The sequence below is a fragment of the Misgurnus anguillicaudatus genome, chromosome 22, assembly GCF_027580225.2.
Source record: "Misgurnus anguillicaudatus chromosome 22, ASM2758022v2, whole genome shotgun sequence".
NCBI lineage: Eukaryota > Metazoa > Chordata > Actinopteri > Cypriniformes > Cobitidae > Misgurnus > Misgurnus anguillicaudatus.
The window spans coordinates 27,935,064-27,955,745 of record NC_073358.2 but is presented as its reverse complement, the minus strand read 5'-3'; the positions used below and the strand labels follow the sequence as shown (position 1 = coordinate 27,955,745).

At 36.3% G+C, this 20,682-nt stretch overlaps 1 protein-coding gene and 1 long non-coding RNA gene across 5 annotated transcripts in view; one reads left to right on the top strand and one right to left on the bottom strand.

Annotated features, from left to right (window-relative positions):
• The first annotated feature begins 21 nt into the window (after window positions 1-21).
• The window catches only part of klhl13 (kelch-like family member 13), a 71,451-nt gene continuing 50,790 nt past the window's right edge, over window positions 22-20,682 (top strand). Inside the window, exons 1-3 of one of the 4 annotated variants that reach the window (XM_055199750.2) lie at window positions 22-132; window positions 778-1,067; window positions 7,730-7,807. In XM_055199750.2, the coding sequence (XP_055055725.1) occupies window positions 7,755-7,807 (53 nt within the window). In that variant the 5' untranslated portion in view covers window positions 22-132; window positions 778-1,067; window positions 7,730-7,754. Of the gene's footprint in view, window positions 133-777; window positions 1,068-7,729; window positions 7,820-20,682 lie in introns of all 4 variants that reach the window. The other 3 variants (XM_055199749.2, XM_055199753.2, XM_055199752.2) reach the window with 3 other exon arrangements.
• On the bottom strand, window positions 12,681-14,716 carry LOC141358944 (uncharacterized). The gene is made up of 3 exons (XR_012365497.1): window positions 14,203-14,716; window positions 13,658-13,748; window positions 12,681-12,919 (listed from the first exon to the last, which is right to left on the bottom strand). It is a non-coding gene; the product is annotated as an uncharacterized lncRNA (long non-coding RNA).

Sequence of the window (20,682 nt, the reverse complement as noted above, 5' to 3'; positions counted from 1 at the left end):
TAAACAGCTGATCAGAGTTTAGTTGTGTGCTCTTTTCTTGCAACTTGCTTTCATTTATGATCAGAAATTATGGAAATGGCAGAGATTCACTGGGGCGACCCTAGTTGTGGCTTAAACCATGCATGCAGCAAAGTCAGTATATTTACATTTGGCATTTGCATAGCGTTTTGAGGCTGGTTATGATAATTCAGTGTAGATAGATAGATAGATAGATAGATAGATAGATAGATAGATAGATAGATAGATAGATAGATAGATAGATAGATAGATAGATAGATAGATAGATAGATAGATAGATAGATAGATAGATAGATAGATAGATAGATAGATAGATAGATAGATAGACGGACAAGGCAGGCATATAGACAGACAGACAGATGATGTTCTTCTTTTCATCCACTGGAGAGTGCAGTTGTATTGGGTCAAATAGTGAGAAAGTTAGACATGTAGTGTGAGCGCAAAATGGTAAATTAAACTCTTTGCAATGAAACATAAAGCCAAATACAAACAATAAAAATTACGTAATTATTTGTAGGTAATTTAATAATTAAAATACACACTTAATGATCGTGAATTTGTTATTTATTACAATAAACTGTCTAATTATTTAAGAATAACTTAACTGTCTATAATTAAATCTACCACGCATCCATCCATTATCTTGGAGTCGTGGACATACTTATTTTCTAGAGTATTTAAATAGATATTTTACAAATTAAACTATAACTCTATATTTGTGAACAATAATGTAATGCTAAACTATGCTTCATGTTACAGAGTGATATTTAATACAGCACCATCCAATCAACAGTCATCGCCTCTAGACGGCTGAAGAATCCACCAATCATTACCCGTATCCTTGCGCCATGAACTTCTTTTGGTAACGGAAGTTTTGAGTGTCGGGATTTGACTGACGTAGAAGTAAGCCATTCAGCAGCGCGAATGGCGTAGATTCCCTTGAGGATACAGCCAATGGAAAAACAAGAGAGGAGGGGCTTAGTGAGGTCCATGAGCAGAGTGGATTTGGGGGTTTAAGAAGAAAACAAGGGTAAATTCCAGAGGTTGTGGTAAGTAAAAATGGCTTTTAAAAGTTTATTGCTTTGGTATAATATTTGTCAAACTGACATGTCACTATCACATACGTAAAGACAGAAATAAATCATTACGAAAAGTAGCTTGTTGTGAGCTTAAGCTAAATGTAGCGGCAGGGGCAGAGCTCCGAGTGGGGAGCCATGCTTCAGGTTTTGTCCTTTTTTCAACAGACAGCTTCGCTTTTTAAGACCGGACAAAACCTGAAGCATGGCTCTCCAATCGCAGCTTTGCTTCTATTACTACACTGCTTTTAAAGTGGGTGTATGACATGTTTTGCGAGTGGTTAGTTTGCCAGTTCCTTCATGAACATGAGTAGACATGTCGCCAAGTGTCTCCTCCACAACCTCAAACTCTTTGGCACAACTAACAATTAAACTACAAACCCCCTAATAAAACCAGACACTATTAATACACGAGATACCTTAGATGTAATTTCTCCGTTTCTATTTGCTTCTCGTTGTGTACAGGGCGCTATCCTCATTGTTTGTGTTTTGGATTTTTTCCTTTACCACTCATTTCATTTTTTTGTACTTTGGTTTAAACATTAAAAAAATCTGATCCACTCTCTTTTAACGAGAATTGTACATTATTCACTTTATTAACCGTAGTGCTGGTTATATCTCCGTATTTATGTGTTTTGCTGTCTACCATTAATTACTGTATGGATTGGGAGTATCTTATATCAGATTGACAGCCAAAATGAATCAGGCCATTTTAGCAAGACAAGTCCTATGATAAACACACCACTGTGGCTTTGGATAATAACTAAGTAAAATCCGGATACTCGGTGGGCATCTACTCCAGCTGTCAGAGCGTGAAAAGAGATAAGCCCAATTATTAAGAGCGTGATTCCAGGCAGCTGGGGACTGAAAGGGCCACCATGCGCTCATATGCCATGACAACAGTAACTTAACACTTGATGGCTAAAAACAAGCCCTTCTATCAGAGACCTCTGACTGAATGCTTATTTCGGAGGACGTCCTGTATTGTTCATTGTCCTGGCTGTTTCATTTAATACTTTGTTTTAGCTGGAAGGAAGCACATGGTTTGACATGACTAAAAGCACTTCTTTATTTTTAACAGCCTTTTAGTGAAATAGAGGCACAAAAAGCCTAAAGTATGAGTCTTGTGATTACAGTTCCACATTTCTTGATAGAAGAGAAGCGTTTTTCCTTATCCAATTATTATTATTAAGATATAGTAGTGGAAACAGTAATAAACATTCCTCTCTGGTCGTTTTCTTTTGATCTTATGAAGATTACTTTTTATTTTATAGATGTATTGTTCCCCATAAAGATGATATCATAATCAAGCATGTGGCTTTAGAGTATTTTACAAGTTATACTTTTATTAAACAGGACTGTATTTGAGGTAATAAGCAACTTCTCTTATTATTGTCCAAAGAAATAGGTTTTAGTGTTTCATTTGGAAAGTACCAGAGGATTTGTAGACGAACTACAGATATTTGAAGTACGTGAAATGATTAAGAGCAGAGCTGAACTAGTTTATGTCAGACTTGCATTTTTTCTGGTAGGCTGTGGTTATGGGCTGTGGTTTAGCACGTGTAGAAATGTGTTTATGACTAATACCAATACCACACGCAGAGCTTTGTTTTTCACATTGTTCTGGCAAAGAATGAAAATATTGGTAATGTTAAGTGCATTACAAAATAATGCAACCAAAAATTTTCTCCAGTTTTGAAACTTGTATGACATAAGGTTGTATGCTTAGTCATTGAAGTGGTTAAGTTGTGTGGAATTACATTTGCTAAATTGACAGTTGAGTATGCAGTTTTTTTTTTTTTTTTTTTTTGGAAGGGGTTACAAGGTCTGAATCATTTCAAATCGGAGGGAAGTTGATATAGGTTATGGTGATGAATTGTTTATTTAAATTAAAAAAGTAATTAAGATTTAAAAATTGCCTATTGACTAGGGGTGTAAATTGGACAGTTCATTAAAGCCGCTCTATGCAATTCGGCGTTTTTGTCAAACAGCGACCCCTAGAGTCGCTGGAGAATACTTGCAACTGTCGTAATTTCCCACTCTAGTACTCCAAAGATAATGACCAGGTAATGTTTCACAATTTCATACAAATATTAGGCTACTGCATAGTCTACTAAACTACAGATGATTGTAATAGGATAATAAGAAGTTTATTCCAAGTGTAGTGTCCTCTTTTCCTTCTCACTTCCAAACGCGCTTTCTTAACTTTTAAATCGATTAGCCTCACGTCTCAAATTCGCGCGTGCAATTGTTGTTATAGGCTTGATCGACTTCATGCAGCGCTGCAAGAACCGACAGCCGGATGACGTCAAAGTGCCGTCCTCGGATCATTCTCGCGGTACTTTGACGTCATCCGGCGGTCGGTTCTTGCAGCGCCACACGAAGTCGAACAAGCCTAACGTGTGTGACGTCGTTGCCGTAAATAACTTACAAATGAAACAAAATATATAACATGGACGTTTAATTAAACTCTTTGAAAATGGCACAATCTCTGTCCCAATTGGAACTTACCACATCAAACTAACACTGCAAAATACACTTTTTTTAATAAGTAAAAATGATTAGAGGCAAAATGTCACATAAAATCAAGCTTATGATAGCAACAGTCAAAGTCTTTCAGACAATCACTGAGGTAGAAATTAATTAAAAAAATTAAGCTGTTAAACTTAAGCATTTGATTTGTCACACAACTTCAGATCTAAAAGTCAAACAAGTGCTGCATTGGTCTCTTTTGAGAGATTTTTCTTAAAAATCAACTGGTCATGTTCAGGAGAGAGAACACTGCGTTTTGCATGGACAATATTACCTGCAGTGCTAAACATACGCTCGTCGTCTGTCTCTTTTGCTGTGTTATTGCTGCTATAACCGCTTTATTGACATCCGGTCTCTGTTTAATGGTCTGGCTAGTGGCTGAACTGAACTCTGGATCAAATACTTAGTCGAAAATAACGGATATGTTGGTTTTCTAAAGACAAGGGGAGACAGCGATCATGGATCACCGCTGTGTGAAGGGAGATTTGGCAGCCGATCTGTAGTTAACATTGACCACATTTACATGTACACCAATAATGCGATTATTTCCAATAATCAGAGTAAGGACTTAATTGCAGTAAGATGTTTACATGACTGGAGCTCACCTCTTCACTCTTGTTTACATGCAGCATTTGTTTATTGATTATTCCCTAACGATTGTGCTTATTATTCACACATAGCCCAATGAAGAGCACAGAAATGATGGTATCCACTGTTTTAGTTAACTTGCGATAAAGGACAAACACATTCTTATGGACATATTTCGTTATTCGGTGCTGTGATGAAGCATTGACAGTAATAATGTAACTGTTTTATATGCTGCTGTCACGTTATTTGAGCTGTTTCTGGATGAAGGCAGACTGCTGCATCCTAATGTTTTAAGGATTACTCCAATCCTTTAGAATCATAATAATTTAGTCATCCCCATGTCATCCAAAATGTTGATTTTAAACAGTTTCAACACAGATTCAAAGGGCTCCAAATGATCCCCAATTAGACATAAGGGTCTTATCTAGCAAAACAATGATAATTTTCGGCAAGAAAAATAAAAAATATGTTTTTAAACCACAACTTCTCGTCTTGCACCAGCCGTGTGACCTGCCAGCGTGACCTTACGTAATGCGTCATCACGTTAAAAGGTCACGCATGACGTATGCGCAACTATCCCCCCAAAGTTAGGGCTACACGATTCATGCTAAAATGTGAATCACGATTTTTCTCCATGGGAATTGAGATCCCGATTCTCTCACTCAATTCTCTTTTTTTTACAAAAACATTTATTATGCACTTAACTTAAAAAAAATGTGCGACAGGACTTTCAGTTATAATAAAGTCTCTTTTCCTTATTTTAGACCCCTTAAATTTTAGAGTAATTTAAAATATGTTAGCTGTTAAATAGCACCTGTGCTTTTTGTACTATCAAACTGGCCAACCTTAAAACTTTAAAAACACTAAACCTTTAAAAGACGAAACGATCAACATTTTAAGACAACAGAGAGAAACACAGACATGTTGTTATAATGTTCCCCTCGTGCTAAAACCCTTTCTAATGGGGAACTTGGCGATGACAGAGTCCGTTTCTTAATCTGAAGGCTGCAGGCTCTAGAGGTCACATTTCTATGCTGTGCATCATAAAAACTGTATAATTTCAGAATATGAACAATTAACGTTATAAAGTTGACTACAATTTTTAGTTAATCATAAATTGTTGTAGTATGTTTATGACTTGCGAATGTAATGCTCCGTTTACTGAAATGAACCAGGCTTGATGACGTATACAGCCTGCATATGCGACCTCCGGAGCCTGCAGCCTTGATTTAGAAACGTCCGAAGGTAACTAATTTCCTTGCCTTCTTTTGGAACCAATGTTGTTGCATCGTCATTTTCTCCATCGCCACCAGGATTTTCCACAATGACGCTTGTTTATCCTCTCTTTTTTATGAAAATTGCCGCTCCAAATCCACCAAGTAAACAACTGTGTTTAGGTCTGCCGCCTTGTTATACTTCACGCGAGTGACAGCGGAACGCAGCAAATGACATAAGACAGGAGAGAAATGATCGGGTCTGATTGGTGAATGAATAGGGTTTGGTTTCACCCTGTATGAGTGTGTTAGCAAGTTTGACTGATATTATAGTATCTTGGATTGTAAAGTAAATACTAAACATGTGAACGCAGCATCTGAATACAGGGAAATACTGTATATGCAAGTGAAGCAAGCAATTTCAAATGAAGATCGCATTTATGTATGAATCGAGATCGTGATTCCTTTTCGATTAATCGTGCAGCCCTAGTACAAGTGTGGAGAAAGAGGACCATTCCAACGTTATTGTATGTCTTTCTGTCAGTTAATTGTATAAATGGTCCGCAAATGTGTGTTTCACACATGTAACGCGTGACCTTTCAATGTGCTTATGCAATTACGTGAGGTGGCACTGGCGCATCACATGGCTGGTGCAAGACGAGAAGTTGTGGTTTAAAAGTTTATATTTTTTATTTTTCTTTCCAAAAGTGACAATCATTTTGATAAGACCCTTATCCTCGTTTGGGATTGTTTGCAATTTTAAACTGTATTTAAACTGTAAACTGTTGGGGTCCAATAAAGTCTATTAACATGAGAAAAAATATGGAATGTTTTTCTCAAAAAACGTAATTTCTTCTTGACTGAACAAAGAATAACATTTACATTTTTGATGACATGGGGGTGAGTACATTTTTTTTAAGAAAGTGTAGTAATCCTTTAAGGTCCATGCCAAAAACACAAGCACACTACAGTCAGTGTGGTATAAATGCGATACATACACCACGCAACTATGCAACGGCGTACACCACACCACATGTTTTAATATGATTATGCTTGCTGCAATTATGAGCTTAATCGCAATATTTTTATCAAAGTATTGTGTTTACACGAGGTAAAGTATAATCGCAACATTGTCAAAATCCCATTATGTGGGTGCATGTGAACATGGTCAATATACACTCATTTCACGCAGTAATGTTTTTTGCTACACGTTAGCTATGAATTGAACTTAGGTAGTCTACCTGTTATTTATTTTGCTTGTTATTAGAAATAAACTACTCTAAAAGGACTTTGTTGTTATTGATTCTTTGTGGAAGTTTACCAAAAATTACCTCTGTTTCACGATAGCCGTTTGTTTATATTGTTACTGCTGATACCATCTATAATCTACTAGGTAAGATACTGAATTTGGAAATCAAGTTTAATATTGTTCAGGTTGTTTAGCAAAGCTTATCCTTGTTAGATCTTGACCTCTGTCTGTTGCTAAGACACAGTGGTTGCCAAGGCAATGAGGAAAAATTCTTCAAGCCATTGAAGTGATGAAATTCTTTCCATGGTGAGGCTCAGGGTGCGGCGCTTTCGTGGTCTTATGCCCCTGTGCCCTGTTGCCTGGAAATGGAATGGGTAACTACTTGTGGTTACTCTGAAGGCTTTAAGCGAATCAGGACCACACACTTAAAGCTTGTTCACCGTCACCAGCTTTCAATGGAAGAAAGATTCTGTTTCACAATATTATTAAAATCCTGTTACACTTTTGCTGCAGTTTTAATATATTTAAGAGCTTAAAATGAGCAGCATGTGTGTATACTTATGCTTAAATGCCATTGTCCCATCCCAGCTTACACTGTGGGTATACCAGCACAAAAACAGAATGGATCTTTATAAACTTATTAAAAAATAAATTATAAAACATTTTTTGACAATTCTAAATGTCAAGTCAAGTGTGCACTCTTAAATGCTGGGCTAATATTGGACAGAACCCTTTTGGGTTATAAATAAACATATGCTTTTAACCTATCTGTTAACTCCATTGTCCTGCAAAGTTTAGTTCAAATCCTTATCAACAAAAAAATTATAATTTCGATCTTCAGAATTACTTGTGTTTCAATTACTTGCTGTTTGCAACATGCAAACATTTTTGATGTGTTTATAATATATGCACTAAAGACTATAGTCATTCTTGCAATTTCATCCTATACTCGAATTAGCCAGATAATAAAATAGCCTAATAAAATAGGCATATATACTTCTTTTGATAGTCTCCATATCTTATGTTGTTGTTCTTCTTCTGATGTTTTGCAGGTGTTCTGGGGTTTTGTGCCTGGGCATGGACCACCCTGTGCATAGAGGAGACACCATGTCCATCGGAGTACACGACAGGTACTGTGCAATGTATGTCCTTTTTTTTACTATTTACACAAATGATACCACACACATTGCCTATATGTCCTCCCTTGTGCTCTCATTTACATCCCACCTATCTGGATACACTCTTCATGGTACATCTGTATCTGTTGTTAACATGTTGCTCACACATGCTCTGAGGTGTTTCTCGGTTCTCAGATCTTTCAGACACTCCACCGGTCTCATGCAAGAGATTTTTTATTTATTGTGGTGCAACATTTGAAATGTTTGAAGTTGATATTTAATGTTCATAAAGCTTTTTTATCACATTTTTGCAAGTATTACAGGCACCATAACATGTGTTGTTTATTTGATCATTTCTTTAGTATGTAGATAAAATGTCTTGATGGCTAGGGGTGGGCGATAAACCGGTAGATATTATAAACCAGTAGAAATTTGTTAACCGTTAGAGATTTTGGACTATTATTGTCTCGACGTTACGCGCCCACTTCACGTTGCCGTGTGCGTGGTCACTAAAACTTTGTACACAATTATTTATGCACAGCAGTTTTAAAACAAGTGATTTTAAGCCATTGAAACACAGGCAACAGTGCTATATGCACTCACTGTTTTTGTGTGAGAGGAGCGCGCAAGTCGCGCATCCGCTGCTCATTAAGTTTCTGAAGATTTTTGCCACTTTATTTGCCTTAAACACATATTTCCCATCTTTGCAAGTATCTTCATCAGGGCTGTGCAAAAAAATTGATACAGCTAACTATTGTTATACTTTTTTCCACGATAGTGTATCAATATTTCAATCTCTACTATCGATATTTTTTTTATTAATACTCCCTCTGTGTGCGTCAAATGACCTCCTCCACCGCTGCTGTAGTTGTCCTGTCCAGTTGTCTGTCATATACGGCCAATGTCTCAGAAGTTAGCGGGAGTGAAAAAATTGCAAAAAAATTTAAAACACCTGCAGCTTTCGTGTGGGCGCACTTTGGCTTTAAAAAAAAGTACAAATATCTGCTCTATTTTTACATTTTTAATTAAAAAAGAAAAAGCATTGCAATGTATCGCAAAATGCAACGTATTAATACTATCGGAATACATTGTATAAAGACCCATGTATCTTAATGCATATCCAGATCAAATACAGATACAAACATATTTCAGGTGCCACTAGATCAAACGCAAACACGACATGATGACATCACATATATGCTAATTAGCAGGTGACGTCATCACCACCACAGTCTCCTCAAAATCCCGTGGGAAACACTGGTATCATAACGTGAGGCCCTTGCCAATACCCAGCCCTAATCTTCATAAACACGACCATTTAGGACTTAAGAGACAGAAAACAGCTTAAAGAGAAAGCGCATGTGTAACAGTGTATTGGATCCGGACTTTGATCTTAAAGGGGAAGTTACCTAATTTTGCTCCTGTCTGTCATTCATGTTTTTGAGAAAATCTCTCACTGCTCTTCACTAAATAACTTTTCTACCTTTTAATAAGATATATAATATACATTATTATTTTTTTCATTCTTTCATCACTAACTGTTTATCTTCGGTGAGCTTGAATTTTGTTTGTTTATATCTTATTTCTTTATGCATGTATAAGTTTTTTTGTGAGAATTATAAAAATTCTAAGGCATTAAATATAAAAAAAAAACTCTACCGTGATACATATCAGTATCATGAATTAAAATAAATCCTATCGTGAAATAAATTTTGGTCATACCGCCCACCCCTATTGATGGATAGGACTGAATTAAAGGGTCCTGGGTCAGTTTGTATAGTAATTATAGTTAAAATATTATAATTCACTAGTTTGTGTTGTGCCAATTTTTCTTTTGTTTCTGAAGTATAGAAAATTCCCATTTACTCATCTCTATACCGCTGTCTGATGTCTTTTTTGTTCCATGAAGTCCCTCCTTCAGAAATACATAATGAGTTCTGATTGTGTAGCTGGTGCATTGATTTTACAGCAGCTTAGCGCACGTTGTTCAGAAAGGTCATGCCAGATTGAGGAAGGCCAAACAAAGGGGATTTGACCCCGGGATGAAAATAACAGCGTCTCAATGACATGGCGACAAACACTCTACTAATGCTACTTTTCTGTGGAAGCGCAACAGGGTCATATCCTTTTTTGGCGTATTCCTGTATACGGAGATAAAATACTAGCTCCAAAAACTGCCCTAGTAGGGACAAACCTTTGGTTTAAGAATATCCCCTTTGGAGTTTTGTGTGGGTTGGGTAAATCCAATAATTAGGCATTTTGGAGAAGATGTCCCAATGCCAATATTGCAACATAAACCTTTTTTATCAGTGTTAATATGCTAAACATCTGTGGTCAGGTTTGTTTCTGAGTAGGATCAGATATTATGTTCACACATACTCTTTCCATTAATCGAAGTGCATCATGCAGTCTGGTATACACAGATTTATACTTGCATCTTTATACTTGTTTAATTCACTGCTACACCTGCTTGCAATTTATTGTTCTGTCTAGTAAAGTTTCCGAGGGTTGCCAATAAATGCTTGAAAATAGACACCTCACAGTTTCTTAGACACGAGGTGATGCAGTAACCTTCCTCTGAGTAGCTTTTACACACAGATGACAGAAGTGTGTGCCGCTGTAGGCAGACGTGCGCATAAGATTCACATTATCTGCTCTCTACAGTCAGGCCTGATTATCTCCCGTCTGTGATGTCTAAATCTCAGCAGAAATACAGCATGAGCTCTGATCACAATAAATACTAAACAGTCAATTAAACAACAACGCTCCATTGCAGCAAGCGCGGCGGAAGCACAACTACTGATGGGTTTTCTCCATTGTGATCAAATAAAAGGATAAACAAATAGAAATGTGAATTCCACAAAAATCGCCATGCCGACCTGCTGCCTTTTACAATGTTACGCACACCGGTGTCTTTATGTCTTCATGGCAAGTTGCCGCTGTGTGTGGGTATGTGGATTTGTGTTCTCAAATGATGACTCAGACCCTTGAGATCATCAGACTAAGACCCTGTCATCTGGTGTGTAGGACAGTATTAACAGCTATTCCTGTGTTCTGTTGTGAAATTATTTTTATGAAACTTTTCTTGAAAAGAAGTGTTAGTGAAAAATTATAACTAGAGATATAGACTAAGTGCGTTGTCGCGCTTGCGCGTCTGGGCGGACCTTTATTTCCTGTCTCTGTTTGTTTAATAGTCTGACTAGTGGTTAAAATGAACTCTTGAACAAATGAAGAGTTTGGTTACAAAACGCAATAAATCCATTTTGACAAATTTAGGTAAAAATGTGTTTTCTATACCAAGAAAGTGTCAAGATGAATTTTCTGTTACAAACTTCCACATAGCATCTTTTGGTTATAATAAAATTAAAAATTCAAATCCATAATTTGATTTTCAAAGATTTATTATAAAAACGATAAATGCAATAAATCCAAGTTTTTTATTTTTCAAAATTCTGTAAATCTATTGAATCAATATATAAATGTAAATTCATCTTTGCCATGTTATAATCATTTAGTTGAACAGTGGTATAACGTTAATAAACATTTAATAGCATTAATAAAAACACTTACTTTGTCATATTAAGAACACTGTCATTGCTGCTGTCATCCTTGGGACGTCGTCGTTGAATTTTTTTGACAACGATCAGCTGTAAAATGTTTTGGTCCTGCTGGATTTTCGTTGACTTTGCATAAAATAATGGAAAGTTTTTCATAAGATCACCTGGTTTCAATGTGTTAGCATGTCAAAGACTTGATGCTATCGTGTGAGAACAAGCAACAGCCAGCATTTTTCCTTCGCCTGAATGCCTATCACATAAATTATTAGATTTTGATGGCTTACATTTCTTCAACGCCACAGAAAACCACCACAGGTTTATCAATGCCATCAAAAGTATTTTTTACATTTTGTTTGTTTGTCGATCACGAAGTACAAAGTGGATGAGGAAACTAGGATTCTGTGTGTATTCAACGCGCCGTCATTGTTGTTTATAGTGCGTTTCATGGTGCGTTGTGATTTGTTGAGCGGATTTATTGCATTTTGCAGAGGAGGGAGTGGCGTTTTTTGCGTTTTGGAAAAAAAGGGAGAAAAGATGACAGAAAAACACGGTGGATATTGGATTTTACGAAAAGTTAAGAATTTACTTTTTAATACTGACCTGATACAATACTGATTTTGGCAGTAACTAATTTTTTTTAATGGCGTTTATCAATATATTTCTCATTTTATATATATATACATATATAAATGGGTCAAAGACGAAAAGGGGGTTTAAAGCATAAAAAAAATAAAAGTGTAAAAGAGCTTTAAATTTAGTCTTTTTCACATACATTAGAATATGTCCTGTTTAACTTTATGTTTTTCTGAGCAAAAAATAATTACTACCATACATTTTTACTGGGATTTTACAGAAGACACCAACTAAAATGTCATTCAGTGTAACAATATTTTTATGCAAAAAAATATAATCAGACATTTTTAGAAAAACTATTATTTGATGACACATTACAAGACTCTATTTATAGATCACAGTGCAGACACAAAATACTAACTATTTGTCATTTTAAAGCATTTTACTTCGCCAATATCCTTTAAACCATTAGGTTTTACCCATTTGTCAGCAAGAAGTTTTTGTAAGGAAGTGAAAATCAATTCAAATTAAATAAAATTTTTGTAGGATCACACATTATTTTACATATTTTAATAAGTACAGCTCAGAATAAGTATATTGTTTCATTTCTACATAAATATATCTGTTACACCGAATGACCATGGTTTGTTACACTGAATGACATTTTGACAAAAGTGTCATTGTTTCCATTATTGCAATGTTTTGAATATTATTCTGTATCATTTTATTCCTAAACAAATCACAGAAGTAGTTGCTGAAATTAATAATCATTTTATTCCACAATACATATCATATTCGTAAAAATTAACTGAACAGGTGGTAATACTGTATAATAAGATCCAGAACTGCCCTTATACGTTTAGCTTCTGCCCTGTGTTTACTTTGATTTTCCCGCCATTGCTTTCGCTTCTTCTCAGCTGCAGCATCTGATAAATTCCTGATTGACGGGTGATCAGGATTTGCAGCCAAGGCAGCTTGCTTTCTTCTCTGGTTGCTGAAATACAGATTCCATGTAATTATTGAGATAAAATGATTGACATAGATCTATATAAAACGTGTTATTAATTAAAAATACTTTCTGTTTGGCAACATAAATGACATGTTATCAGGATTTGTATTATGGGCGGAGAATCCCCTCAGTGGCCTCTCTTAAAGGGATAGTTCACCCAAAAATGAAAATTCCGTCATCATCCACTCACTCCCGTGTTGTTTCAAACCCGCATAAATGGAAGGAAGACATTTTGAGAAATGTTTGCAACCAAACCCTTCGCGGACCCCATACTATGATACTAAAAATAATACTATGGAAGTAAATGGGGTCCACGAACGGTTTGGCTACAAACATTACTCAAAACACCCTCCTTTGTGTTTATCAGAACAAAAAAATTCATACAGGTTTTTACCAACACGAGAGTGAGTGAATAATGACCAAACTTTCATTTTGGGTGAACTATCCCTTTAACTTGTGGTATAGGTAGGGTGGAGTCTCTATCTAAAAACAGCAGTAAACTATTATTCTGTAGGGCTAGGCTTGGACACAAATTTCACGATTTGATTCAATTTCAAATCAATTTGATATTGATTAACATCATCTGAAAACAGCATAGACTGAAAGATCGATTATTGTGATTTACAAATCACTATAGTTTCTTCAAAATTAGAATTGATTAAAATCGAGAAATCTATCTTTTTAAACCCAGCCCTATTATTTTTACATTGCACTCCTCAATACCTTTCTCGTCTCCTTGCTAAATGCATTGCCCTAGCTACTGGGTCTGCATTAACTTTCTGCCAGTGCCTAGAAACTTTTTGTTTGTGGGCATCTAAAAGAAATCAGTACCAAAACGACAAAAATGCATTAAAACATTAATATTGATAAAGTTTGATTTTTTTTGTGCTAAACATCCCTCATTTATCTGAAATAGAAATAAAATGCTAAAAATGTTATCTAAACAGTGACACTCTCATTCAGTGTAATGGATGACACAGACAATTGTAACAGACAATTTGCATTACACCGAATGACAAAACATTACCCTGAATGACAAAACTTTTACTTAAGCTAATATTAGTAGTTAACAACTAGATACCTATATCAAACAGTGAACATGACCAGAAAGGTTTATCATCATTATTCACAACATCTACTTTTTTTTCAAAAAATCTAACAATAAAAGTGTTTTTTTGCATTTCACTGAATGACAGTCATTTTTGTAACTCAAGATACCACACTATGAAAAGGTGAAATTATCAAATAATTAAGGGCAATAAACTTACCTTGCTGAATCACCACATGGTCTTCAGGGGGTCTTTTGATGATGTCACAGACTGCTTGATGAGTATTGTTTGTGTATTTAATTTCAAAATGGTTTCCTGATCCCGTTACACTGAATGACCTCTGACAAACTGCATATTCGGGACAAAAGTCCCCTAGTTGTTTCAATATTCAACGAAAAAAATAACACATAGTCCTATTAATATAAAACAGCCAACACTTATGTGAACATGCCAAGGAAGCAATTTTTTTTTTTTACATGGTATTTTATACGTTTATTTAAAAATGTATTAGTAAAATCATAGTCCGGACCATTACGCTGAATGACGATTTTACACTTTGGAGCATTATTAAACTCATATTTGGTCATTGTATTTTCACAAAAGTTATTTGAAACATAAAAGTAGACATTTTACTTGCATTTTATATGTTTTTTTTGTATGTAAAATCACTTTTGTAAATTTTATTTGATGCGGACACCAAAATGGTGACGTCTCGTCTTTGACCCACATATCACTGTTGATATCTCCCATATTGATTTCTCTAACGTCAACACACTTGCTGGTGTAACTCGGATTGTCTCTCTGAGATGTTTTCAAACCCTCCATCTGTTGCATACTTGTAGAAGTTGCCATAGCAACAGATTCTTGTAGTCTTTACAGAAAGTGTTAAAGTTGATCTCAAATAACTTGTGCACTCCAGCAGATTTAGATAACAGGCATATTGCTACAATTTAATAAGCACATTAAGGCTGTTTACTGTCTGCATTTTAGTATGTTATTTAGTTATTATCTATTGCATAAATTACAAGTATATTTGGCACTTTACCTAGACTACCCTGCAGCACATATGCTGTTAACAGTCATGTGACTTGTATTTAATAAACTACAATACACTTTTTGTGTTTGTTGTTTCATTTACATTTATGCATTTGGCAAAAACTTTTATTCAAAACGACTTAAATTACATTCAAGGCATACATTTTATTAGTTTTGTGTTCACTGGGAATCAAAACCACAACGTTTTGCGCTGTTAAAAGGACAAGTTCGGTATTTTACACTTAAAGCCCTGTTTTCAGATTGTTTATGATGAAATAGAACGGTTTTGACTGAAATTTCGACATACGCTGTTGGCCCGAGAATTTTCGGGTGTTTCTTGTATCACCTCCCACCTCTACAATGGCTGCATAGGTGCATTGGAAAGCATCTTTTGCGGCGATTTTTGTGTGAGCATATCAGTGAACACCCCTGACCACTCGGTGAGTTTCACGTCTTTGTAAACGAAAGTTTAATGAATTTTAGGAAGGATTGTTCCTGTGCACCTATTCACCCATTGTAAATGTGGGAGGTGAAACAACAAACACCCGAAAATTCTCGGGGCAGCCGCATATGTCGAAATTTCAGTTAAAAACGTTCGATTTCACCATAAACAATCTGAAAACAGGGCTTTAAGTGTAAAATACCGAACTTGTCCTTTAACACAATGCTTGACCAGCTAAACTACTGGAATGTTTTAAACTGTTGGTGTTTTGATGATAATTTATTAAATGTGGTGGGCATTGATTTAGATGGCATTGTTTTTGCTGCATGCTGCTGCATAACAACTGCTATTTCAGGATAGTAAGCTACAGTCTGCTGAAGTCAGATTATTATGAGAGGGAGATTAAAGAGGATACTCAGGTATGATTGTCTTAGCATGTTGTTTTTGTATATGTCTGGTAATTTTTTTTAATGCAGTTTTACTGTTTAAACTGATGGTGATAGTGATTATTCGAATGAAAATATATCTGTGAATACTCTCTGTCTATCCCCTCCAGTCTTTGTCATTGCCCCCCACTGTCATTTTTATTTTTCATCCAAGCACTCATTATGCCCATCCCTCATTTTCATCACCTCCTTTTTCATTACTTATCCATTCCTGTCCTGTCAGCTGTTTTTTCAAACCTTAAGTGCTTAATCAAGTGAGTTAGCCTCTCTTTTTCTCTCTCTCACTCTCGCTCTCTCCTGAAATGCTTTGAAAATGACAAATGCAGATTAATTGTGGATTTTCTATAAGCTTTGCCAGAAATACTTTCCAAGATCACAGCTATGAAATGCTCTCTGATCAAAACTTTCATGCTATCATCAGCTAGGTTTTCTTCTATTTATCCCTTCATGGCTTGTAACACAAAGGCTTGCTACAGATGTGAGCCTTCTTGTTGTATGATAATTTGCATAATTTCTGTATATGTGACTAAATGTAAAATAGCAGCAGTGTCATTTAAAGAAAACGTTTGGTCTCTCAAGTCTCGCTTGATTGTTATGCAATTCCAAGCATCTTAAAGGAATATTCAATTTTCTTAAAAGAAAAATCCAGATAATTTACTCACCACCATGTCATCCAAAATGTTGATGTCTTTCTTTGTTCGGTCCAGAGGAGGTTGTGTTTTTTGGGGAGGGCATTGCAGAGTTTTTCTAGTTTTGATGGACTTTGGTGGAACCCAACATTTGATACTTGACTCAACACGTAGCGGTTTTTTTCGGCGGAGTTTCAAAGGACTATAAACAATCCCAAACGAGGCATAAGGGTCTTGTCTAGCGAAACGATTGTCATTTTTGACAAGGAAAGTAGAAAATATATACTTTTAAACCACAATTTTTCGTCAAGGTCCGGTCCAGCCCGATCTAACGTAAATGCGTAGTGACGTAGGGAGGTCACGTGTTACATATATAAAACACACATTTGCGGACCATTTTAAACAATAAACTGCCACAAAGATATTAATTAGTATCAGTTGGCATACAACAACGTAGGAACGGTCCTCTTTCTCAACACATGTAAACACTGGGGCGGAGTTTCGCGTTCGTCCTCTGTGACCTCTTGACGTGATGACGTATTGCGGTGACGTAGTGGGGTCAGCTGGCGCATCACGACCGGATCTACACGACGAGAAGTTGTGCTTTAAAAGTGTATATTTGTTATTTTTCTTGTCAAAAATGACAATCGTTTCGCTAGATAAGACCCTTATGCCTTGTTTGGGATTGTTTATAGTCCTTTGAAACTTCGTTGAAAAAAACTGTTAAGTATTGAATTAAGTATTAAATGTTGGGTTCTATTAAAGTCCATTAAAATTAGAAAAATTCTGCAATGTTTTCTTCAAAAAACATAATTTCTTCTCGACTGAACAAAGAAAGACATCAACATTTTGGATGACATGGTGGTGAGTAAATTATCTGGATTTTTCTTTTAAGAAAATGGACTAATCCTTTAAGATGTTGCCACAGATTTAAAGGCGGAGTCCACGATGTTTGAAAGCCAATGTTGATATTTGAAATCACCTAAACAAACACGCCCCTACCCCAATAGAATCTGGACCTTCTGTTGATAGACCCGCCCCACACATACGCAACCCGGCATTTGATTTGATTTGATTGGCTATAAGTGTGTTTTGGTAGTCGGCCCGTCTCCTTTTCCAACGAATTTTTCAAACATCGTGGACTCCGCCTTTAAGTCTGTTTTATGTCTCCATGTAATCACTGACTGTGGGCCATACATTCTGTTATACTACTGACACGCCAAAACAAAAGCTCCAAATGTACAATGCAAACACAATTTTGTTGAAGCATTTAATGTGTTATTTGAATTTTTACCTAATTCCTTGATGTTGATGTAATTGTATTGTACTATCTCAGTCAAAACATTTCTTGTCAGGTATTATCAAACAAGCATGCAAAGTATGCAGCATATGCAGATTCTGGGAAAGTACGACAAAGGCTGGTTTCACTACCCTAGTCCAAGTCAATTGGAATAAAACTTCTGAGTATGCAACATTACATAACTGCCTATCAGGCATGTTTCTACACCACTTGGTTATATGTGCGTAACTAACTTTGTAAGTTTCACTTGACGAGTCCAAGTGAGCCAAAAGTGCAGCAGACCAGGAAAGTACTTTATGGACACTGCAGTTTTGCTGACGTTAGTGCCACATTCACCACATGACACACACATGCTCGATGTAATCATCTGCACAGGAAATATAAGATGGTAGAGACACCAAGGTTTATTATAGCCTCCCTCTCTCTCTCTCTCTTTCTGTCTCTCTCTCTCTCTCTCTCTCTCTCTCTCTCTCTTAAATACACACACCCCTCTGTCTTCACCCACTTAATTAAGTGCTAAATGTGTTGCGAGGGTGAGTCGCATCTATTCATAGAAACGTATTAATAGAATGATTAAAGGCTAAGAAGGGCAGAGTGTGGGATGTAATAGGAAGAGCATTTGATCTCTCACGTGAGAAAATAAAATGGAAATGCAAAAAACATATGAGGTCTATAACTGGAACAGTATGTTATGTCAGATTGTTCAGGTCACCGGAGCACCATCTGTGCCAGGTAGACTGTGTTCATTATCCGAATGTCTCTGTCTTTCTTCTTAAAACGGTCCGTCTCGAACACAAGCATATGCACAGACAAACACAGATCATGTGGTACTGGTGGATAGCATGCTGTGAAGTCATACACATGGGTTTACTTGAGCAAATGTCTCGTTAGGCTCTGTTTTGTGGCTGTGTTATTGGATGTTTATTTGATTTGCTAATATAATTAGCTGGGATTTGCTTTGATAATGGATTTAGCTGTTTTGGTGCCAGCCAATTACTTTCCCGTATGTGTGTGGGGAGGAGAAAGGAGTAGAAAGTGTACAAGTACATGCAAAAAATATGTTTCGTGCACCGAATTTTTATATTATTACGTTGGTTTCAGGGTGCAGTTGTGATTATATATGGCCTATCTGCTTAATGTCTGTTCACTTAATGATACTTTTATCTTCTGTCAGGCTGAATACATCCAATGTGTGTTGCTGTCTGATGTTGGATCTACCTGAGCTGGTTACTTGAGTGAAATTAATTTAATTTGACTCTGTGTTAGTGCAAGTGCACCTTTGTGATCTTGTGGAGATTCATATTTGAAGTTGCCAGTTCCAGACAGGGCTTTATCTAACTCTTTAGATCTGTTTACATCTGGTATTCAGCGTTTTGGTCAATTGGATCATAAGTGGATCACAGGTTTGTGAACGTTTTGAGCACGTCCACTTTCAACCTCATTCAGAGTCGAAAATGCATTTGACCAAATTGCTTTTGTAGATGCTCATGTGATCAAATGTGAAAGGACCGCCTGCTGACCTAATGTGTAATATATACACAATGTTTTTCCATCGGTCCTGACTTCTAGCACGAACCCACAGTGTTTGGGGCGGTCTTTAAACCATTACTGCGTCTGAATCTGAATCTCCTAGAAATGCATATGCAATAAGGTCGGTCGCAAAAAATAACTACACCTTTTCAGCGCTAATTACCACTACGCGTCTTTAGTAAATCCCGACAGTTGTTATTTATTGACAAAATGATGGTTTGCACTGTCGCAAGCTTGTTAGTTAATCTGGCCCTATAACACTAGGTGTGAACTGAAATGTGTCTTATCCACTTGTGATCTGATTGACCAAAACTCATTTTAATACCAGATTTAATGCCTTTGAGTCTAACCCAGGGGTCACCAACGTGGTGCCCGCGGGCACCAGGTAGCCCGCGCAGAGTCTGTGAGGTGCCCGCCAAAGCACATTCTATTAATACTCTCAACTGTAATATTTATTCATTACATATTTTTTTATATTAGCTTGGCTTGGTTTACGTATGTTAAAATTTTAAACAATACTAAAACATATAAACAAGTCAAATAAAATAAAATAAACAAGTAAAACAAAAAAGTTTTAAGTAGACCATATCAAAAAGTAGCCCTCCAGATTGTTTTATCCATTGTGGTAGCCCTTGCTCATAAAAAGGTTGGAGACCCCTGGTCTAACCTATAATGCACATTCAGTCGCTGTGTTCAGTAAAGCCCTCTCTCCCTCTGCTCTTCCACCCGATTATACCACTCATGCACACATTTAAATGTCATCATGTGAATGTCAACTTTTTTCATATCTGCTTTCAGTGATTCCACAACCCTTGATTCCAGGTTCTTAGAAACAGAGAAAACGATATAAATCGAAAGAAAAAGACATATCATGTTAAATCTTTTTTGTCTTGTTTGGCTTACTCTCCTTGCAGCCACTAATCGGTAGCTATTTGTAATATCTTAATGGGGAATCCATAGTAGCCAGAAAGGAAATAGGAAAATGAATTAGAAGTTAAAGAAAACATTGATTTTATTTTGTGAGGGGTTAAATGGATGTTGTGTCTGTAAGCATGCCAACACTGATTATGTCTAATGAAGACCTCTGTTAACAGATTTCACTGTCTGTTTTATTAGACAGTGAAGCATCTGTTGTGAGCTGCGTGCTTACAGCTGTGTGTCCTTTTTTAAAATTGTGTGCATAGTACTAGTGTGTTTAACTAACCAAGGTGTCCTGAAAATTAAGAGTAATGGTATTTTGGCACAAACACACAATATGTTTGTGGTTTTAATGTGCACAGATTTCTACATTGAGATCAACAAGGTGCATGTTTACTT